General features: G+C 38.7%; 2 protein-coding genes across 3 annotated transcripts; both read right to left on the bottom strand.

The window, feature by feature from the left end:
• Positions 1–60: 60 nt before the first annotated feature.
• Positions 61–5,760, bottom strand: sys1 (SYS1 golgi trafficking protein). Of its 2 annotated transcripts, XM_062997509.1 has the most exons (5): positions 5,633–5,760; positions 5,025–5,179; positions 3,540–3,794; positions 2,811–2,878; positions 61–1,759 (listed from the first exon to the last, which is right to left on the bottom strand). In XM_062997509.1, the coding sequence occupies exons 3-5, from the start codon at positions 3,699–3,701 to the stop codon at positions 1,519–1,521; spliced, it is 471 nt and encodes a 156-aa protein (XP_062853579.1). In that variant the 5' UTR covers positions 3,702–3,794; positions 5,025–5,179; positions 5,633–5,760; the 3' UTR covers positions 61–1,518. The 2 variants fall into 2 exon arrangements, with proteins under 2 accessions (XP_062853579.1, XP_062853580.1); XM_062997510.1 differs by lacking the exon at positions 5,025–5,179.
• Positions 5,761–12,774: 7,014 nt separating this feature from the next.
• On the bottom strand, positions 12,775–16,316 carry LOC134316739 (adenosine receptor A1-like). Its single transcript, XM_062997167.1, has 2 exons — positions 15,961–16,316; positions 12,775–13,549 (listed from the first exon to the last, which is right to left on the bottom strand). Exons 1-2 carry the CDS (start codon positions 16,314–16,316, stop codon positions 12,883–12,885), a joined length of 1,023 nt encoding a protein of 340 aa, XP_062853237.1. The 3' UTR covers positions 12,775–12,882.
• Positions 16,317–17,726: the final 1,410 nt, after the last annotated feature.

Below are 17,726 nucleotides of genomic sequence, written 5' to 3'. Positions count from 1 at the left end.
TGCCAAAACAGAATACTGGGTTTATATCAATTCATTTGCACTCACAAACAACTCACAAGCCACATTTAGCTGCTTTATTTATAATAGCGTGCACTGATGAAAAGCTTAACAATACTCTGTTATATATATTTTTCAGGGTTCACACACAGATCAGTATCATGTACGGATACACACTTCTCTCCATTATTCTTCATCTCTGTGTAGACACCATCAACCAGCCAGCAGATGTCACAATGGTAACAGCAACTAAAAATCCCTACAGACATAGCCAAACATGTTGGTGAAGGTGCCCGGCTGGTTGGCTGGCAGCAGAGCTGAGATAAGACATTACGAGCTCCAAGTCTCAGCAGTGATTGAATGGCAAGTTTTTTTTCCTTCTAATGTAGCGTAGTCAATTCGTCTTCCACTGCTGGAGACTCTTGACATGTTCGAGGAGGGTAATTCTGATGCAAGTGCAGTCCACCAACCCCTTCTTTTCCGCCCACACATTTAGTGAATTTGTGTGTGAGGCCAGTATTCATGTGATCTTTGGGCTCCTCCTCTTCCTGTACAGGCGCCTCGAGCTACTATCCAGGGTCCCTGCACAGCATCGAGGACCCCACCCACCCTACGGTCCAGTCTTTTTCCACCCGGCAGACTTAATGCCAATTTTGTCTGCTGCAGGCATTGCAAATTATTACCGCTGCACCATGCGAGTGCACTGGTGTTATTTTTATACAGATTCAACAGATTTTTAAACAGAGTAAAATAGAACAAAAATCAATTAGACCACATTAGGCAATGCCAGACTTGTTCTTGTTAGCTCTTTTTACCTCACTTTGGTTTTGAGTGTGACTTGTGGTGACTTTTCTGAATTTCTAACAAATTTAAAGTGCATCTTTGACCACCAAGTGGCCTTAGGTGTCTGGAATTAATCATATTTTAGTGAGACAACAAAAACATGGTTTTTCTTTGTGTTTCCAGTCTAAGAAACACTGTTATCCAAACCTGATGTGTGGTCTGTTTTAAGTAGATATAAGTACATCAGCACTGAGTGATTAACAATGATTATTATGGTCACTCATTAACAGTGTAAAACTAGACCACTAATAGAAAGTTTGTGTCCCCTGACAGGACTGTACACTGGTTTTCAACAACAAACACAGAATGTTTATTCAAATCTTATTAAAACTGAACTTTAATGTTCCTCAGTGTCTAACTTTATTAACCCAAACATGTTTAAAAGTCTTTTGAATTGTATACTAAAATAAGGACTTTCCTTACGAGTCAGTCCTCATCCTGGGATTTTAAGTCTTTGTTTATGAAGGTCAAAAAAATCCACATAAGTTTTCTTTTATGATTAAGAAAATAATAGTGACAAAACGAAGCTCTCTTAAAAGAAAAAAATGTGCCTTTTTAGTCCATAGTTAGATCCAGATCACCTCGTCTTTCACCCGCTGAAGCAGACGCTAACACTGAGAAATGATATCATCAAATCACCAGCCTGTACACATCTTCCACAGAGTCCATAGTCTATTCTTAGAGATTAGATTTGGGTCCAGTGTTCACAGGAATGGCCCTGAGCTCTGTCCGCATGCACAGGTACTCGCCGATTACTGCCATCAGGGCAATGCAGGCCACGTTAACCAGCCACCAGGATAGGGCAGCTGGAAGGTGGGAATTATAGATCCAGCAGCCTATCATGTGAAAAAAATGCACCGTGACTGTGAAGTCCAAGCACTGCTTTCCACGCCGGATAAAGATCCACAAGCCCAAAGCACTGAGAAACACACACACAAAGACAGAGTACTGCAGTAAGGCTGTGTTATCAGATGAAGCTATGGTTTCAAATGCTGAATATTTTACAAGTAGCATAACAGTAATGCCTTTGTTTTTCATTAGGCAAAAGAGTGAGCTAGGTAATTAGATGTATTTATTTACCCTTAGAAATACCTTACCCTAACCCTTTACACTTGTTAACAGGATGAACAAAGAATCAGTTAATCTTACTGTGTCAAAACAAGCTTAAACCACAGGCCTTCTTTAAAAATCGCTTGGCTAAAAGTAATGAATGTCAGTAATGGCAAAAGTTTGGCCATATTCATTTTCATTTTGTCATTTAAGTGTCAGTCCCAGATTAGTTCGCCATTTACACACCCACCCCCTTCAACAGAAAATATACAAGGGGTCTTCAAAAAGTTTTAGCACTTTTTAAAACTCTATTAATAAATTAAAAAACTAATTACATCGCTTTTCTACATAGTCACCTTCTGATGCATTTCTCCCAGCATTGTACCAACTTTTTAATACCATCAGCAATGGCAATGTTTTTGGTTGAGCGTGTAGCCACTGATGCACCACTGCTTTCACATCATCATCACATGAAAATGTTCCTCCCCTTAAAGCTTCTTTGAGTGTCCAAAAAGGTGGAAATCAGATGATGCTAAATCTGGACTACAAGCTCTCTCTCTGTCTTTCAGACACGACCAATTACTACTCCTCCCACCCTCACTGTTTCCAACCAAAATATAAAAGTGTGGAAACTTTTTGAAGATCCTTCGTACCAAATAAAAAGTGCCAAATATTTTTTTTAGTTGGGCTTTTAATCATAACAGTTAGAATTATTTTTGAAAATAAAAGTTAATGTCCGATTATAGTTACACTAAAATAACCTTTATGTAAAATACTGTGCCCACTGCATGGCCTTTTTGGCCTTATGGAAAGGAAGACTTTTAATTCACAGTAACCAAACCAAAACAAACATCATGGTAAGTTGATGGGTGGTTTAATGTTTATAAATCTTCAAAGGTGTCTTTAAATAGAACACATACCATGTTAAAGAGTTTAGAATGTATGCCATCATCGAGAGTCGTCCCTGTGTCGTCGAAAAACCAAGAACCTTAAAACAAAAAGAAAAACACTATGAACTTCTTTATCTTTATGAATACATTTCCCAGCAGTGCAGTATCTTCTAATAGCCAGTAGACTTTTTCTATTCTAGCACACAAAAATTAAAGAGTCAAAGTGACAAAGCAACCACTTATCACTTATAAAGAAGCCAAAATTCCAGAAACAGCAGCAGGAGACAGAGTGACATCATCTACTCACAGCTCCAGCTCCGTTTGCCATGAATGATAAAAAAATAACTATATATGCTGTCTAATATCTATTCCTGGATTTTGACACATTAACTGCAACTAGGGCTTCAAATATCAACATACCCACAAGGGAACGACTATGAGCAACAACAGTGACTAATCGCTCTCTGAATTGAACAGCTTTAGTATGTTAATGGCCAATATGATTAAGCAGAACAGCTTTAATTCACCTTGGCATTTATTCTACACATCTCAGATACTACGCTGAAAATATGGTACACCATTTTTTTTTCTTCAAATATATCACATCTGGGTTTGTGAATCTGTCCCCTATCTGTGATGGATGTTACAGATTACTGTCTCTGAAAGAAAATGTATGGTCGTCTGTTGACCCCCCCCCCCCCCCCCAATATGTACAACTCTTTACACTACCATTTACTTCCTTTGGGATAAGAAACTCACCCCATAACTGAAGATCTGATCAAGTGATCTGCTGGTCTGCACAAGTCCATCCACTCCAGCTAACCACAGGCCCAAAAAGCTGTAGTAAATGCACTGCATGAGAACGATCTGGGAGATGATGAGTACTGGATCCCAGATGTAGCTGCGGAATTGACTGGACATCGCTGAGCTTCACGGGGCACAGATAGATGTCCAACTCAACAAGGCTAAGAGAAGCCTATGTATTCACTCTACTGCCCAAGTCGGGCACTACCACTAAACAGAGAAAATAAAGTAGTTTTTAGGAATATGCAGTACGACACTAACTAAAAAAATTACTTTAATAAAACTGAGTTATTATAGGTAGCTTACAGTCATTGGATTTTAAACTGATATGTCAGTGTTTCATAAAATTTCGTCACATAGTTTGATAAAACAGTATTTTTCTTTTTGAATATCAAAAAGGACAAGCAGTTTACAGTGACAACAGAAACAACAACCCCAAAAATAAATGTTAAATAACATAAAACTGCTTTTAAAAGAAGGTGAAGGTATTGGCATATCCTAGTTTTTTTTTAAATCTAAATCCTATGAAAATATATGGAGGTTTTAGATTGCAAGTGCACCACAGATTATCATAACCTAAATTCAAACAGAATATGATAAAGTGCTTATGTTATAAGTTTGTGGGATCTGAATACTTTACGGGCAACGCAGTGGGTAGCACTGTCACCTCACAGCAAGAAGGTCCTGGGTTCGATCCCCAGCTGGGGCGGTCCGGGTCCTTTCTGTGCGGAGTTTGCATGTTCTCCCCATGTCTGCGTGGGTTTTTTCCGGGAGCTCCGGTTTCCTCCCACAGTCCAAAAACATGCAGTCAGGTTTATTGGAGACACTGAATTGCCCTATAGGTGAATGGGTGTGTGTGTCTGCCCTGCGATGGGCTGGTGCCCATCCAGGGTGTTACTGTGTGCCTTGCGCCCATTGAAAAGCTGGGATAGGATCCAGCACCCCACCCCTGATTGGATAAGCGGTTAAGAAAGTGAGTGAGTGAATGCTTTACCTCTATCAACTTGTTTATTTGTAAACATACAGTGCCAAACAGGAACCATCTGGCACAGATATTTTAAAAATATTTTATTATCTAGTCATAATTTGATTATCAACATTTAAACCAATCTAAGCAAATAAACCATTCATTCCTATTTAATTTAATTTGTATTGGAATGTAAAGGTTAAAGTAAAGAAGTTCAACTATGCTATTGTTGGTGATCAGTAGTCCAGAGGAGGGGCTTTTGTTAAATCCAACTTTATGATAAGTTCCGTCCACTGTGTCAGCTGCTATAATATCTGTCTAGTAATGGTTTGCCACCTGCCTTTAACATTTTTAATCCCTAATACAAAATAAAATATAATGAAAGAAAGAAAAAGAAAGCTACAAAAAATATAGTTACTGATCAAAAAAGGTCTAATCAGGGCAGGTGTAGCCTAGTGGTTAAGGTACCAGACCAGTAATCAGAAGGTTGCCGGTTCAAGCCCCATCACTGCCAGGTTGCCACTGCTTGGACCTTGAACAAGGCCCTTAACCATCAATTGCTTAGATTGTTTACTGTCACAACTGTAAGTCACTTTGGCGTCTGTTTAACATCGTAAATGTAGATCACCTAAAGGAAAAAGTAGTGGTGTCACACATAACAAAACGTATCCACTTGCTGTGCCCCTACTGTTCTTTGCTAAATTGCCTTATTTTAGTAAATAAAACGGTATTTATTTGTTCTTTATTTGTTTTTTTTGTTTGTTTGTTTTTAATTAATAAAGTTAAACTCCTGTTCAACTGTATGGAACAATAACACCCAAGTAATGTGCGGAACACTGTGACTTTAAGCTAAATGGCAGTTGTTAGCATGTTTGCGCTAACGTTAAATAGTTTACAGTTCCACATTACAACAAAATATTATAAATAGATATAGCGGTACATTGTTCATTTCTTTTTTTATGCATTATTTAGTTCTTAACAAACGAGATGCTATATGATGATAGCTAATCCAGCTAGCCAAAAATGCAACATTACTGTTCTATCACAAATCCTATTAAAGATAAAGAACAGCGCAGTTTACCTGTAGTGAAGATACCATCTGATGTCTAAGATCACTTCTCAACACTGAAAAAAAAACCGCTGTGAATTATAATATACAACTATAATTCATAAGCGGCTAATGACAGCACTGAAGAGCTAACGTTAACCAAACAGAACATGTCAACAATTGACACAACTTCCGGGCGGCTTCTGAATGTCTGTTTCTGAAACGTAAACGCAGATTCGCCAAATCCACAGTCCGCACTTTAACCGCCAGCTAATATTTTAACATACGTCCTATTAAACGGGTTCTAAAACTTTTTGAAGCCAGGAATTCCCTTGTTTGCCCTTAAATATATTTATTTTATAAATACAAATTAGACAAACATACATTCTTATGTGTTTTTTTTTTTTTAGATTATTTTTTTAAATCAGAAATTTACATTTAAATTTTCGGCATTTAGCAGACGCCTTTATCCAAAGCGATTTACAGTAGTGTGACAGTATACAGTCTGAGCAATTGATGATTACAGGTAAAGTATTCAACAGCAGCAGCCTGGAAGTGGTGGGGCTTGAACCAGTGACCTTCTGATTACTAGTCAAGTACTTTAACCACTAGGCTACAACTGCCACCAATGTTAGCACAGTTTCACATACTTTACATTATTGATTTACATTATTACGTAACCATTTAATGATCTGCTAAACCATTTAGTTGAGCTTACTTTGAGTCTAAGTACTTGGGTAAAAATAAACTGTATTTAAATAATCTTGTTTGGGCCGTGTGTACTCCTTGGTTGATGTGTTAAACTCAAAAATATTGGTAGATGAAAACAGCTCATTAAACATATTGTGTGCACTAGTTAAAAAATATTAATTGTTTGTTGTTGGTATAGAAATGCAAATAATTTTTTTTAAACATTATTTTCTTGGTGAGACCGGCATCCGGCGTAAAAATTGTGCCAAATCGATGCGCGGATCATGATCCGCCGAAGAGCCGACCCCGCAACCGAACGGGACAAAGGCCAAGGAAAAGAGGAAGATTTTCTTGGTGAGACCGTTAATTTATAACTTTTTTTTTTATTTCATGTGAAATAATGCTAAACTCTTTCAATTCAAGTGACCACTTTAATAAAACAGTACAATAATTTCTACAACAATGAGCCTAACAGCTGATTTTTTTTTTTTAAATCTTCATTTGTTAACCCATTTTCTATATTTAAATTTTTCAGACGCTTTTATCCAAAGCGACTTACAGTACTGTGACAGTATACAGTCTAAGCAATTGAGGGTTAAGGGCCTTGCTCAGGGGCCCAACAGTGTCAGCCTGGCAGTGGTGGGGCTTGAACCAAGGACCTTTCGCTTACTAGGCCAGTACCTTAACCACTAGGCCACATCTGTCCCACTTTTGGTCCACTTTGTAGATGTAAAGTCAGAGACGATCACTCATCTATTGCTGCTAATTTTTTTTGATAAAATCAAAACTATGGATAGGAGACAGAATGGTAATGAACAGATTTGGGCCACAGATAGGGCAATTTTGTATCTCCAATTATGACTGCATGTCTTTGGACTGTGGGAGGAAATCGGAGCTCCTGGAGGAAACCCACACAGACACAGGGAGAACATGCAAACTCCCTACAGAAGTCCTTGTGACCTTTTGAGTGGATAAGACACAGCAGCGCTGATGGAGTTTATAAATACCTACCTGTCACTGCTGGACTGAGAATAGTCCACCAACCAAAAATATCCAACAGCGCCCCATGGGCAGTGTCCTGTGACCACTGATGAAGGTCTAGAAGATGACCAACTCAAACAGCAGCAATAGATGAGTGATCGTCTCTGACTTTACATCTACAAAGTGGACCAACTAGGTAGGCGTGTCTAATAGAGTGGACAGTGAGTGGACACGGTATTTAAAAACTCCAGCAGCGCTGCTGTGTCTGATCCACTCATACCAGCACAACACACACTAACACACCACCACCATGTCCGTGTCACTGCAGTGCTGAGGATTATCCACCATCTAAATAATACCTGCTCTGTGGTGGTCCTGTAGGGGTTCTGACAACTGAAGGACAGAGTAAAAGGAGGTTAAAAAAGTATGTAGAGAAATAGATTGACTACAGTCAGTAATTGTAGAACTATAAAGTGCTTCTATATGGTAAGTGGAGCTGATAAAATGGACAGTGAGTGTAGGAACAAGGAGGTGGTTTTAATGTTATGGCTGATCAGTGTGTATGCAGATCACCCATGTCGTGCAGCACTGATGTACCCCCATGCCATCACAGTGGATTTTTGCACTTTTCATTGTTCCGGATCTTTGGCATTAAGAATTGTTCTTGTTGATTAATGAGTGTTTAACATAAAGTGTATATGTGGTATATAACTAAGGCCCTATCTAATGAAACGAAGCATGAAATGAGCAATTTCCTGTGTAATATGTAATTTGCCTCACATTTACTGGTTATTTTGCAATATGAGGCAATCCTAGCAATCCTACAGCAATCGGTTAGTCAAAATGTCCAAGATGTGGAAGTCTAAAGCAGCTAAAAACACTACTCGGGTAACTGAATTTGGAAAACTGCCAACCAATTCTCGAGGGGGGGTTGCACTGTTGCTGAGTGTTTTAGGTCTACATTCAGCTATTAAAGTAGACTATGCTGTGTGTTGTAGCTTCCATTTATTGTCATTCAATTTATGAGTGTTATTTAATAACTGCCATTAAAAATCCGTGAAATCTGTGATTTTTGAAATACCATGTCTGTGAAATTAAGCACGTTTTCCCGTGAATTTAGGAGGGCCCTATACACTGACCAACCATAACATTACCTCCTTGTTTCTACACTCACTGTCCATTTTATCAGCTCCACTTACCATATAGAAGCTTTTTGTAGTTCTACAATTACTGACTGTAGTCCATCTGTTTCTCTACATACTTTTTTAGCCTTCTTTCACCCTGTTCCTCAATGGTCAGGACCCCCACAGGACCACTACAGAGTAGGTATTATTTAGGTGATGGATCATTCTTAGCCCTGCAGTTACAATGACATGGTGGTGGAGTGTTAGTGTGTGTTGTGCTGGTATGAGTGGATCAGACACAGCAGCGCTGCTGGAGTTTTTAAATACCGTGTCCACTCACTGTCCACTCTATTAGACACTCCTACCTAGTTGGTCCACCTTGGACAGTGAGTGTAGAAACAAGGAGGTGGTCATCATGTTATACCTGATGGGTGTATATAACTAATGAAAAAACAAGATTGCCAATTAATGTGTTAATCACAAATAATGATAATAATCGTTAGCTAATTATTTAGCTTGTAACAAACCTTTACAGTATACAAATACACTTGAAGTGCTTGTTTTAGGAAATTGCAAACCCAAGCATTTTTTATCATCCTCTTTGAGGTTTCTGTAATGTGGAAGTTTTAAAACATAACATGAAGTATACATTCAGTATACTTTAACAACATGTGGATTTTAATTATTGCTAAAGAGTGGCTTTTTACTATGCATTGTTTCTTTTAATATCTACAGTAGATTTAAAAAATCAATGCAATTATGATTAATTTTTAATAATTTGTCGAGTTTGTGTCTTTATGTGCTATTTCCTGTTATGCCTTCCTGTTGGCTCAGCAGCAAATAATGTCAAAGCTGCAAATGATTGAGGCTACAACTAAGATTTCATCATGGAGGCAAGTTAATTAATAGTTTTCCATGTGTCTTTATTTCAAAGAGTTTGGTGTGAAGAAATTATACAAACAACAGATGTTTGAAGTCAAAAGTTCACATACATCATAGGGTTAAAAGTATGCAGACACCACTTCTAATTTTAAAGTTCAGATGTTTTCGACACACTCACTGCTAAGAAATTTAACTATATGGTTTGTGGCAACAGATTGTGGCAACAGATGTTTCAGCATGATTGTGTCCTATGTGCACAAAGTCAGGTCCTCAAATTTGATGAGTTTCGTATATGAAGATAACCTATTAAACTGTGTTAGGATTATTGAAATGTCGATTGTAAGCCAGGTCTTCTTGTCCATGTTCAATATCCATTTTAATACCACTAAATTAATAATTGTTGTTGCTTTAGCAGTCTATTACATTAGCAGTCTATATATACACCGATTAGCCATAACATTATAACCACCTCCTTGTTTCAACACTCACTGTCCATTTTATCAGCTCTACATTCCATGTAGAAGCACTTTGTAGTTCTACAATTACTGACTTTAGTCCATCTGTTTCTCTGCATGCTTTGTTAGCCTCTTTTCATGCTGTTCTTCAATGGTCAAGACTCTGTAGGACCTCTACAGAGCAGGTATTTTTTGGGTAGTGGATCATTCTCAGCATTGCAGTTACACTCACATGGTGGTGATGTGTTAGTGTGTGTTGTGCTGGTATGAGTGGATAAGACACAGCAGCGCTTCTGGGTTTTTTAAACACCTCACTGTCACAGCTGGACTGAGAATAGTCTACCAACTACAAACATTCAGCCAACAGCGCCCCGTGGGCAGCGTCCTGTGACCACTGATGAAGGTCTAGAAAATGACTAACTTAAACAGCAGCAATAGATGAGCGATCGTCTCTGACTTTACATCTACAAGGTGAACCAACTAGGTAAGTGTGTCAAATAGAGTGGACAGTGAGTGGACACGGTATTTAAAAACTACAGCAGCGCTGCTGTGTCTGATCCACTCATACCAGCACAACACACACTAACACACCACCACCATGTCATTGTCACTGCAGTGCTCCGAATCATCCACCACCTAAATAATACCTACTCTGTGGGGGTCCTGGCCATTGAAGAACAGGGTGAAAGCAGGCTAAAAAGGTATGTAGAGAAACAGCTGGGCTACAATCAGTAATTGTAGAACTTCAAAGTGCTTCTTTATGGTAAGGGAAGCTGATAAAATCACGGAGCTGGTGGATGTTAGACACCTTGAACTCCTCCACCTTCCACTTGAGGGTGCGCCACAGGTGCTCAATTGGGTTTAGTCCATCACCTTTACCTTCAGCTTCCTCAGCAAGGCAGTTGTCATCTTGGAGGTTGTGTTTGGGGTCGTTATCCTGTTGGAAAACTGCCATGAGGCCCAGTTTTCGAAGGGAGGGGATCATGCTCTGTTTCAGAATGTCACAGTACATGTTGGAATTCATGTTTCCCTCAATGAACTGCAGCTCCCCAGTGCCAGCAACACTCATGCAGCCCAAGACCATGATGCTACCACCACCATGCTTGACTGTAGGCAAGATACAGTTGTCTTGGTACTTCTCACCAGGGCGCCGCCACACATGCTGGACACCATCTGAGCCAAACAAGTTTATCTTGGTCTCGTCAGACCACAGGGCATTCCAGTAATCTATGTTCTTGGACTGCTTGTCTTCAGCAAACTGTTTGCGGGCTTTCTTGTGCGTCAGCTTCCTTCTGGGATGACGACCATGCAGACCGAGTTGATGCAGTGTGCGGCGTATGGTCTGAGCACTGACAGGCTGACCTCCCACGTCTTCAACCTCTGCAGCAATGCTGGCAGCACTCATGTGTCTATTTTTTAAAGCCAACCTCTGGATATGACGCCGAACACGTGGACTCAACTTCTTTGGTCGACCCTGGCGAAGCCTGTTCCGAGTGGAACCTGTCCTGGAAAACCGCTGTATGACCTTGGCCACCATGCTGTAGCTCAGTTTCAGGGTGTTAGCAATCTTCTTATAGCCCAGGCCATCTTTGTGGAGAGCAACAATTCTATTTCTCACATCCTCAGAGAGTTCTTTGCCATGAGGTGCCATGTTGAATATCCAGTGGCCAGTATGAGAGAATTGTACCCAAAACACCAAATTTAACAGCCCTGCTCCTGCTCCCCATTTACACCTGGGACCTTGACACATGACACCAGGGAGAGACAACGACACATTTGGGCACAATTTGGACATGTTCACTGTGGGGTGTACTCACTTATGTTGCCAGCTATTTAGACATTAATGGCTGTGTGTTGAGTTATTTTCAGAAGACAGTAAATCTACACTGCTATACAAGTTGTACACTGACTACTCTAAGTTATATCCAAGTTTTATTTCTATAGTGTTGTCCCATGAAAAGATATAATGAAATATTTGCAGAAATGTGAGGGGTGTACTCACTTTTGTGATACACTGTATGTATATAGTAGGGCTGTCGAAGTTAACGCGATAATAACGCATTAACGCAATCTCAATTTAACGCGATTAAGATAAATAGTGCCATTAACGCAAATTCTAGTTCATGTTGAGACTTGACTGGTAGAACAAACGTTTTAATGTCGGACATGTCACCGTTTTTCATTTGCGGTTTGTTAACAAAATGTAAAAGAGCGTCGTAGCATCTGCACTTGCATAATAAAGAAATAAATACACGCTATATTCACAAGTTGTCGGGAGCAGAACACTTTATTAACTTATTCTGTTACGGTAAAGAATACCGGACAGCTGAGTCAAGCACGTTGTCCATGAACTATGGAAGCCCCAAAAGGTCAAAACACACTCACTTCGTGTAGAAACGTCCATCAAACCATTGGATAGTACTATTACTACCTAGTATGTGAGTGAATAAAACTCCCTTACAGTTTTCTCTTGTCCCAGCAGTTTTTAACATAAGTACATTTAGCATAAAATGTGTTCACCATTTTAATTGTAACATTTCACTTAAAAATCCTTGTTTTCTATAACATTTACACAGATTTTTTTTAATGCGATTAATCGCGATTAACTATATGAAATTCTGAGATTAATCGCGATTAAAAATTTTAATCGTTTGACAGCCCTAGTATATAGACATAATTAATTATGTCTCAAAGATGGATGACCAATGTATAGGCATCCAGTGTTTCCCAGTGGATCCAGACCTGCCGTGACTCCGACCATAATAAAGTGGTGGATGACAATGAAATTAATAGAAAAATGAAAATGTTTTAGCATGTATACTCAGACTCATCAGATTGTGACATATTTTCAAAAATCCCACAATAACTTTACATTACTTTTCTAGTTTGTCATTTAGTTCCAGAATTTATTACAATTTCAAGGCTGTCATGACATACTGTACATGCTGCTTAAAAAAATATATAACTTGATTAAATCTGTAGATTAGAAAACACAAGGTTCAAGAATATGGTTAATTGTAATGCGTTTTGCAATAGTATTGCATATATGCAGCCAGTTAAGTTCAAGGTATTGCATAAGTTAGTAAAGGCACATTACAAAAATATTTTGTTTAAATAAAATCCATAAAGTGTCCACAGTCCACAGTTTACCTTATTGTTCATTGCTGTTAGGTAAAGCTGATGTTACTATGTTAGCAGTGGCTAATGGACTTTCTGCTGGAGGGTCGCCTGGACAAGAGCTGAGACTGTTACGTTTACAGAGCACAAAGCGCTGGCCAATCTGAATCAACGTGTCCCTAAAACGCTGGATCCGAAAAGCATACACCATTGGATTGAGGGCAGAGTTGACATGTGACATAATAATTCCCACGTAAAAAGCAGTTTTTGGAATGCAACTTGTGGGGCAAAAGTTTGACACACAATTCATAATATGGAGTGGAAGCCAGCAGAGGGCAAACAAAAAGAGGACAAGTGCTAATGACTTGGCTAGCTTCAGCTCTTTGTGGAAGTATTTGCTGGAGTCGGTAGACGCCTGGGCCCGGTGGTTTAGCTGTCGGTGGATTGTATGGAATATCCCAGCATAAAGCCCAGCCATAATGATGAGAGGTACAACCACCCAGCCAAAGAAGTTAAAGTACACCATGTAGTCCATACTGATGACTGAGGTAAATTTGCACTTGATAAGTGATGAATTGCTGCTGTTGCCAGGTATCTCTTTATGCCAGCCAAACATGGGCACAAAACCAATAAGAAAAGAGAGCAGCCAGCACACTCCCACTGCTACCCATGCCCGCTGCTGAGTCACAACGATGTAGTACCTGTCGATACAAAATATTTAGTTATTTGTAAAATACTTTATGTGATAAATGACATACTGACATTAACACAGGTACAAGATAAACAAAATAACAGTAGCCTGATTTATATAATTATATAAGCATAAAGACTGAATATGAAGTAGAAATGCATTATGTCTTCATTATGTTGACTGTTTCTTATAACATTGTCATAAAAGGTTCTATCACTGTGAAACATGTGAACATTAGGAAAAAGGTACATCCTGTACTACAAACTTGTCTTATTTGTTTGCAGTTGTAGAATTATGCAAAACACTCATTAGACATAATGGTTTTGCATAAGAGAGTGCCTATACCATTATGGATCCCCCACTACATAAACTATATGGCTAAAGTATGTGGATACCTATAGGGACACCTCAATATAAACTTTATGGACTTCCTATTGCAAAACCACCTATTGCAGTTGACCGTCTTTGATGAGAACTGGTTGCTCTAAATATACCAGTATCGATGTAACCAAACACTGCTGACACCTGCAAAGTTGTTACTTTTCTGTGGACTAATGTCAGCTTTCTTCTTTAATTTTAGAATAGTTTTAATTCAGCTACATAGGAGGGATTTTAATCAAGACCTTTTTAAGGTCCAGCTACAGCACCATCATAATTGGGTTTATGCCAGAACATTCAGTAGACCACTTCAAAACATTTCTTTTGCTTGTTGTAAAAATTTCGAGGTGGACTTGCTCTAATTTATTTTATTTTTATTATTATTATTTGTCTATTTTTTGTCCAGCGTCAAGTTCCTTTCTAATATGAAATCATGAAAAGCAACTTTCTTTCAGATGAGCAATACCTGCAGTTCCTTAGTTCACTTGTGTGCTGTTGAGGGGCTCTTAGAGAAATTTTGGGGCGGCACGGTGGCTAAGTGGGTAGCACTGTCACCTCACAGCAAGAAGGTCCTAGGTTCGATCCCCAGGTGGTGCGGTCCGGGTCCCATGTTCTCCCTGTGTCTGCATGGGTTTACTCCGAGTGCTCCGGTTTCCTCCCACAGTCCAAAGACATGCAAGTGAGGTAAATTGGAGATACTAAATTGTCCATTACTGTGTTCGATATAACCTTGTGTGGACTAATGAACCTTGTGTAATGAGTAACTACCGTTCCTGTCATGAATGTAACCAAAAGTGACCATGTAACCATGACGTTAAATCCTAATAAATAAATAAATAAGATAAATTTTGGTAGGCCATCACTACATTATTTCTCATTCTTTCCTGAATTCCTGTATCCAGTGTACTGCTTGTATAGACCTACTTTATGTTATATTTCAGTAATGTTTAAATTAAACAAAGCTGGTGTATTGCACAGTTAAAGGACTATTAGATTTTCACACTGAGCCAGTTGATTTAATTTAATTTTCATGTTTTATCACCAATTTATACTGGTCATGGTTGCATTGGGTCCAGTTAAGCTGGAATCAGTGAGCACAATGCAGTAACACACCCCTTACAGGATGCTAGTCCATCACTAGGTACAGTCACTAGGACTCCTGACCAGCTGATAGCACTGCTAAGGATTTAAACCTAAATTTTACTGCTGCACCACCTGAGCACACTGGGCTAGTTGATGTTAGATATTCATTTATTCTTTTAATATAATAAATTATAGTTGGAAAAATATATTTATTATAAATTTTAGTTGTTTTATTCTTGAATTATATTAGTTTTGTCTGAAGATATTGAAAATAGGAAAATACTTTATTTAACTAAAACTGCCAATTAAGTTATCAGTAACAGTGGATATTAGACATATATCAAAATAACAGTTGACAGATATATGTTCTTCTTTAGCCTCTATATTGGCTCCTTTTAAAAAAACATCTTTTTCTTCTTCAGTGGGCAATCAACCACAGTGATCTGAAATGCAGTGCTCTGAAAAATGCAAACATCAGCATCAGGCAGTATTTTTCTTTGACAGACAGGCACAGTTTAATTTAGTTAAAAGCCTACTTTATCAAGCCTGCTGAGTTGCATAATACTAAACTGAAATCTACTGCACTATTGTACCCTAGTAAAGGCAACACTGATACACTAATATTAATTTATATATGTAAGGTAGTATTAATGTAGATGTGATAAGTACTTCTTTATTGGCTTTCTACACAAAAGAAGAGAGTTAGAACCACTTAAAAAAGCACTTATTTCTGTTTCATTTAATTCAATTTATAATTTACTGCTCAGCCAGCCAGAGTTAAAAAGCCAAGATGCATTACACTAATGCACATGGACAGTTAGATTTGATGTTGTTAAATGACACTCATAAAGTATGTTTAAGAAATATCTAGCAATGTAGTAACAATTTAGCTGATTATGATATGTAACTTGAAAGCTGATCAAGGCAATTAAACATGTATTCGCCTGGTGTGGCACTCACCTGGTCGGAATTTTGACTCGCAGATATCTGTCAATGGCGATTGCCAACAGGGACAGTATGGAGCTCTGAGTGATGGTAACAATCAGGCAGGAGAGGAAAAGGCAGGTATGAAAAGGAGTTTCCAGACCCAAGCTGATAACTATGGCAAGCGGTATGACTAGAGCACCCACGGCAATGTCAGCAATGGCCAGAGACACAATGAAGCAGAATGTAGGCTCCCTGAGAGTCCGGTTTAAAGCCACTACCAGAATCACAAGAACATTTCCCACCACTGAAGCCAAGGAAATGGTGCTTTCAACAGAGATGTATATCAAATCCTCACTTTTCATCCATGCCTTGTCTGATGATGATGCCATCTCTGCTGCAGAGGAACAAGATCTTCCTGTAAGAAGTATACTTACACTTACTCTAGCCCTCCCTTTCTCCTCCCACACCACTGCTTGTTCAATTTCCTCCAACCTTTTACTTTTCTATCTTTTTAGGTTCCCTTTTTGAGATTGAAAACAAAAAGGGTTTACAAATTTATGTTGAAGTGTGTACTCTAAGAGGCCCCGGTTATGACTCTTAGCATGTAACTTCCTCTTCTATTTTATCTTACACATAGTTTTGTTGCAAATGTTCTTGCCTGTTGGTAGTTCAATGCAGTCCCAACCTCCTCTACATCATTCAATAAATGTTTCTCTCATAGATTCTTCCCTGCTTTTATTTACATGTATTTTGTGATACTGGAATAAAATGCACAACATATTGAACATGAAAATTAAATACTAAAACAATATTATTTATACAACCCCAAATCAGAAAAAAGTTGGGACAGTATGGAAAATACAAATAAAATAAAAATGCAGTATTCCTTACATTTACTTTGATTTTTATTTGATTGCAGACAGTTTGAACCCAAGATATTTCATGTTGTGTCTGCTCAACTTCATTTCGTTTGTAAATATACCTCCATTCCTGCATTTCAGGCCTGCAACACATTGCAAGAAAAGTTGGGACAGGGGCAATTAGGGCTAGTAATGAGGTGAAAAAACTAAATAATGATGTGATTTCAAACAGGTGATGTCAACTGGTGATTGTAATCATGGTTTGGTACAAAAGCAGCATCCAGGAAAGAGTCTTTGATGAGCAAAGATGATCAGAAGATCTCCAGTTTGTCAACAAATGTGTGAGAAAATGATTAAAATGTTTAGAAACAATGAACCTCAAAAAAAGAGTGGAGGGGATTTGCATATTTCTCCCTCTACAGTGCTTAATATCATTAAACTATTCAAGGAATCGGAGGAATTTCAGTGCATAAAGACCAAGGGCGCAAGCTTAAGCTGAACGCCCGTGACCTTCGATCCCTCAGACAGCACTGCATCAAGAACCGCCACTCAACAATAGCTGATATAACCACATGGGTGAGGGATTACTTTGGCAAACCTTTGTAAAGCACTACAATACGGAGTTACATGCACAAATGCCACTTAAAACTTTACTGTGCAAAAAAGAAGTCTTATGTTAACCATTTCCAGAAGCGACGTTGACTTCTCTGGGCTCGGAGGCATCTAGGATGGACCATCACACAGTGAAAATGTGTATTGTGGTCAGATGAATCAGCATTCCCAGTCTTTTTTGGAAAAAATGGACGCCGTGTGCTCCGGACTAAAGACAAAAAGGACCATCCAGACTGTTATCAGCAACAAGTCCAAAAGTCAGGGTCTGTCATGGTATGGGGATGTGTCAGTGCCTTTGGCAAAGGTCATTTACACTTCTGTGATGGC

Source organism: Trichomycterus rosablanca, chromosome 6 (genome assembly GCF_030014385.1).
Source record: "Trichomycterus rosablanca isolate fTriRos1 chromosome 6, fTriRos1.hap1, whole genome shotgun sequence".
NCBI lineage: Eukaryota > Metazoa > Chordata > Actinopteri > Siluriformes > Trichomycteridae > Trichomycterus > Trichomycterus rosablanca.
The sequence above is the reverse complement of the archived record's forward strand: the minus strand, read 5'-3'. Positions and strand labels throughout refer to the sequence as shown.

Coding starts and splice junctions, on each gene's coding strand:
- sys1 (XM_062997509.1), bottom strand. CDS start 3,701: ATGTCCAGTCAATTCCGCAGCTACATCTGGGATCCAGTACTCATCATC. Junction 2,879..3,539: donor ATCAGATCTTCAGTTATGGG/GTGAGTTTCTTA, acceptor TTTTGTTTTAAG/GTTCTTGGTTTTTCGACGAC. Junction 1,760..2,810: donor ATTCTAAACTCTTTAACATG/GTATGTGTTCTA, acceptor TGTGTTTCTCAG/TGCTTTGGGCTTGTGGATCT.
- LOC134316739 (XM_062997167.1), bottom strand. CDS start 16,316: ATGGCATCATCATCAGACAAGGCATGGATGAAAAGTGAGGATTTGATA. Junction 13,550..15,960: donor CGAGTCAAAATTCCGACCAG/GTGAGTGCCACA, acceptor TTGTATCGACAG/GTACTACATCGTTGTGACTC.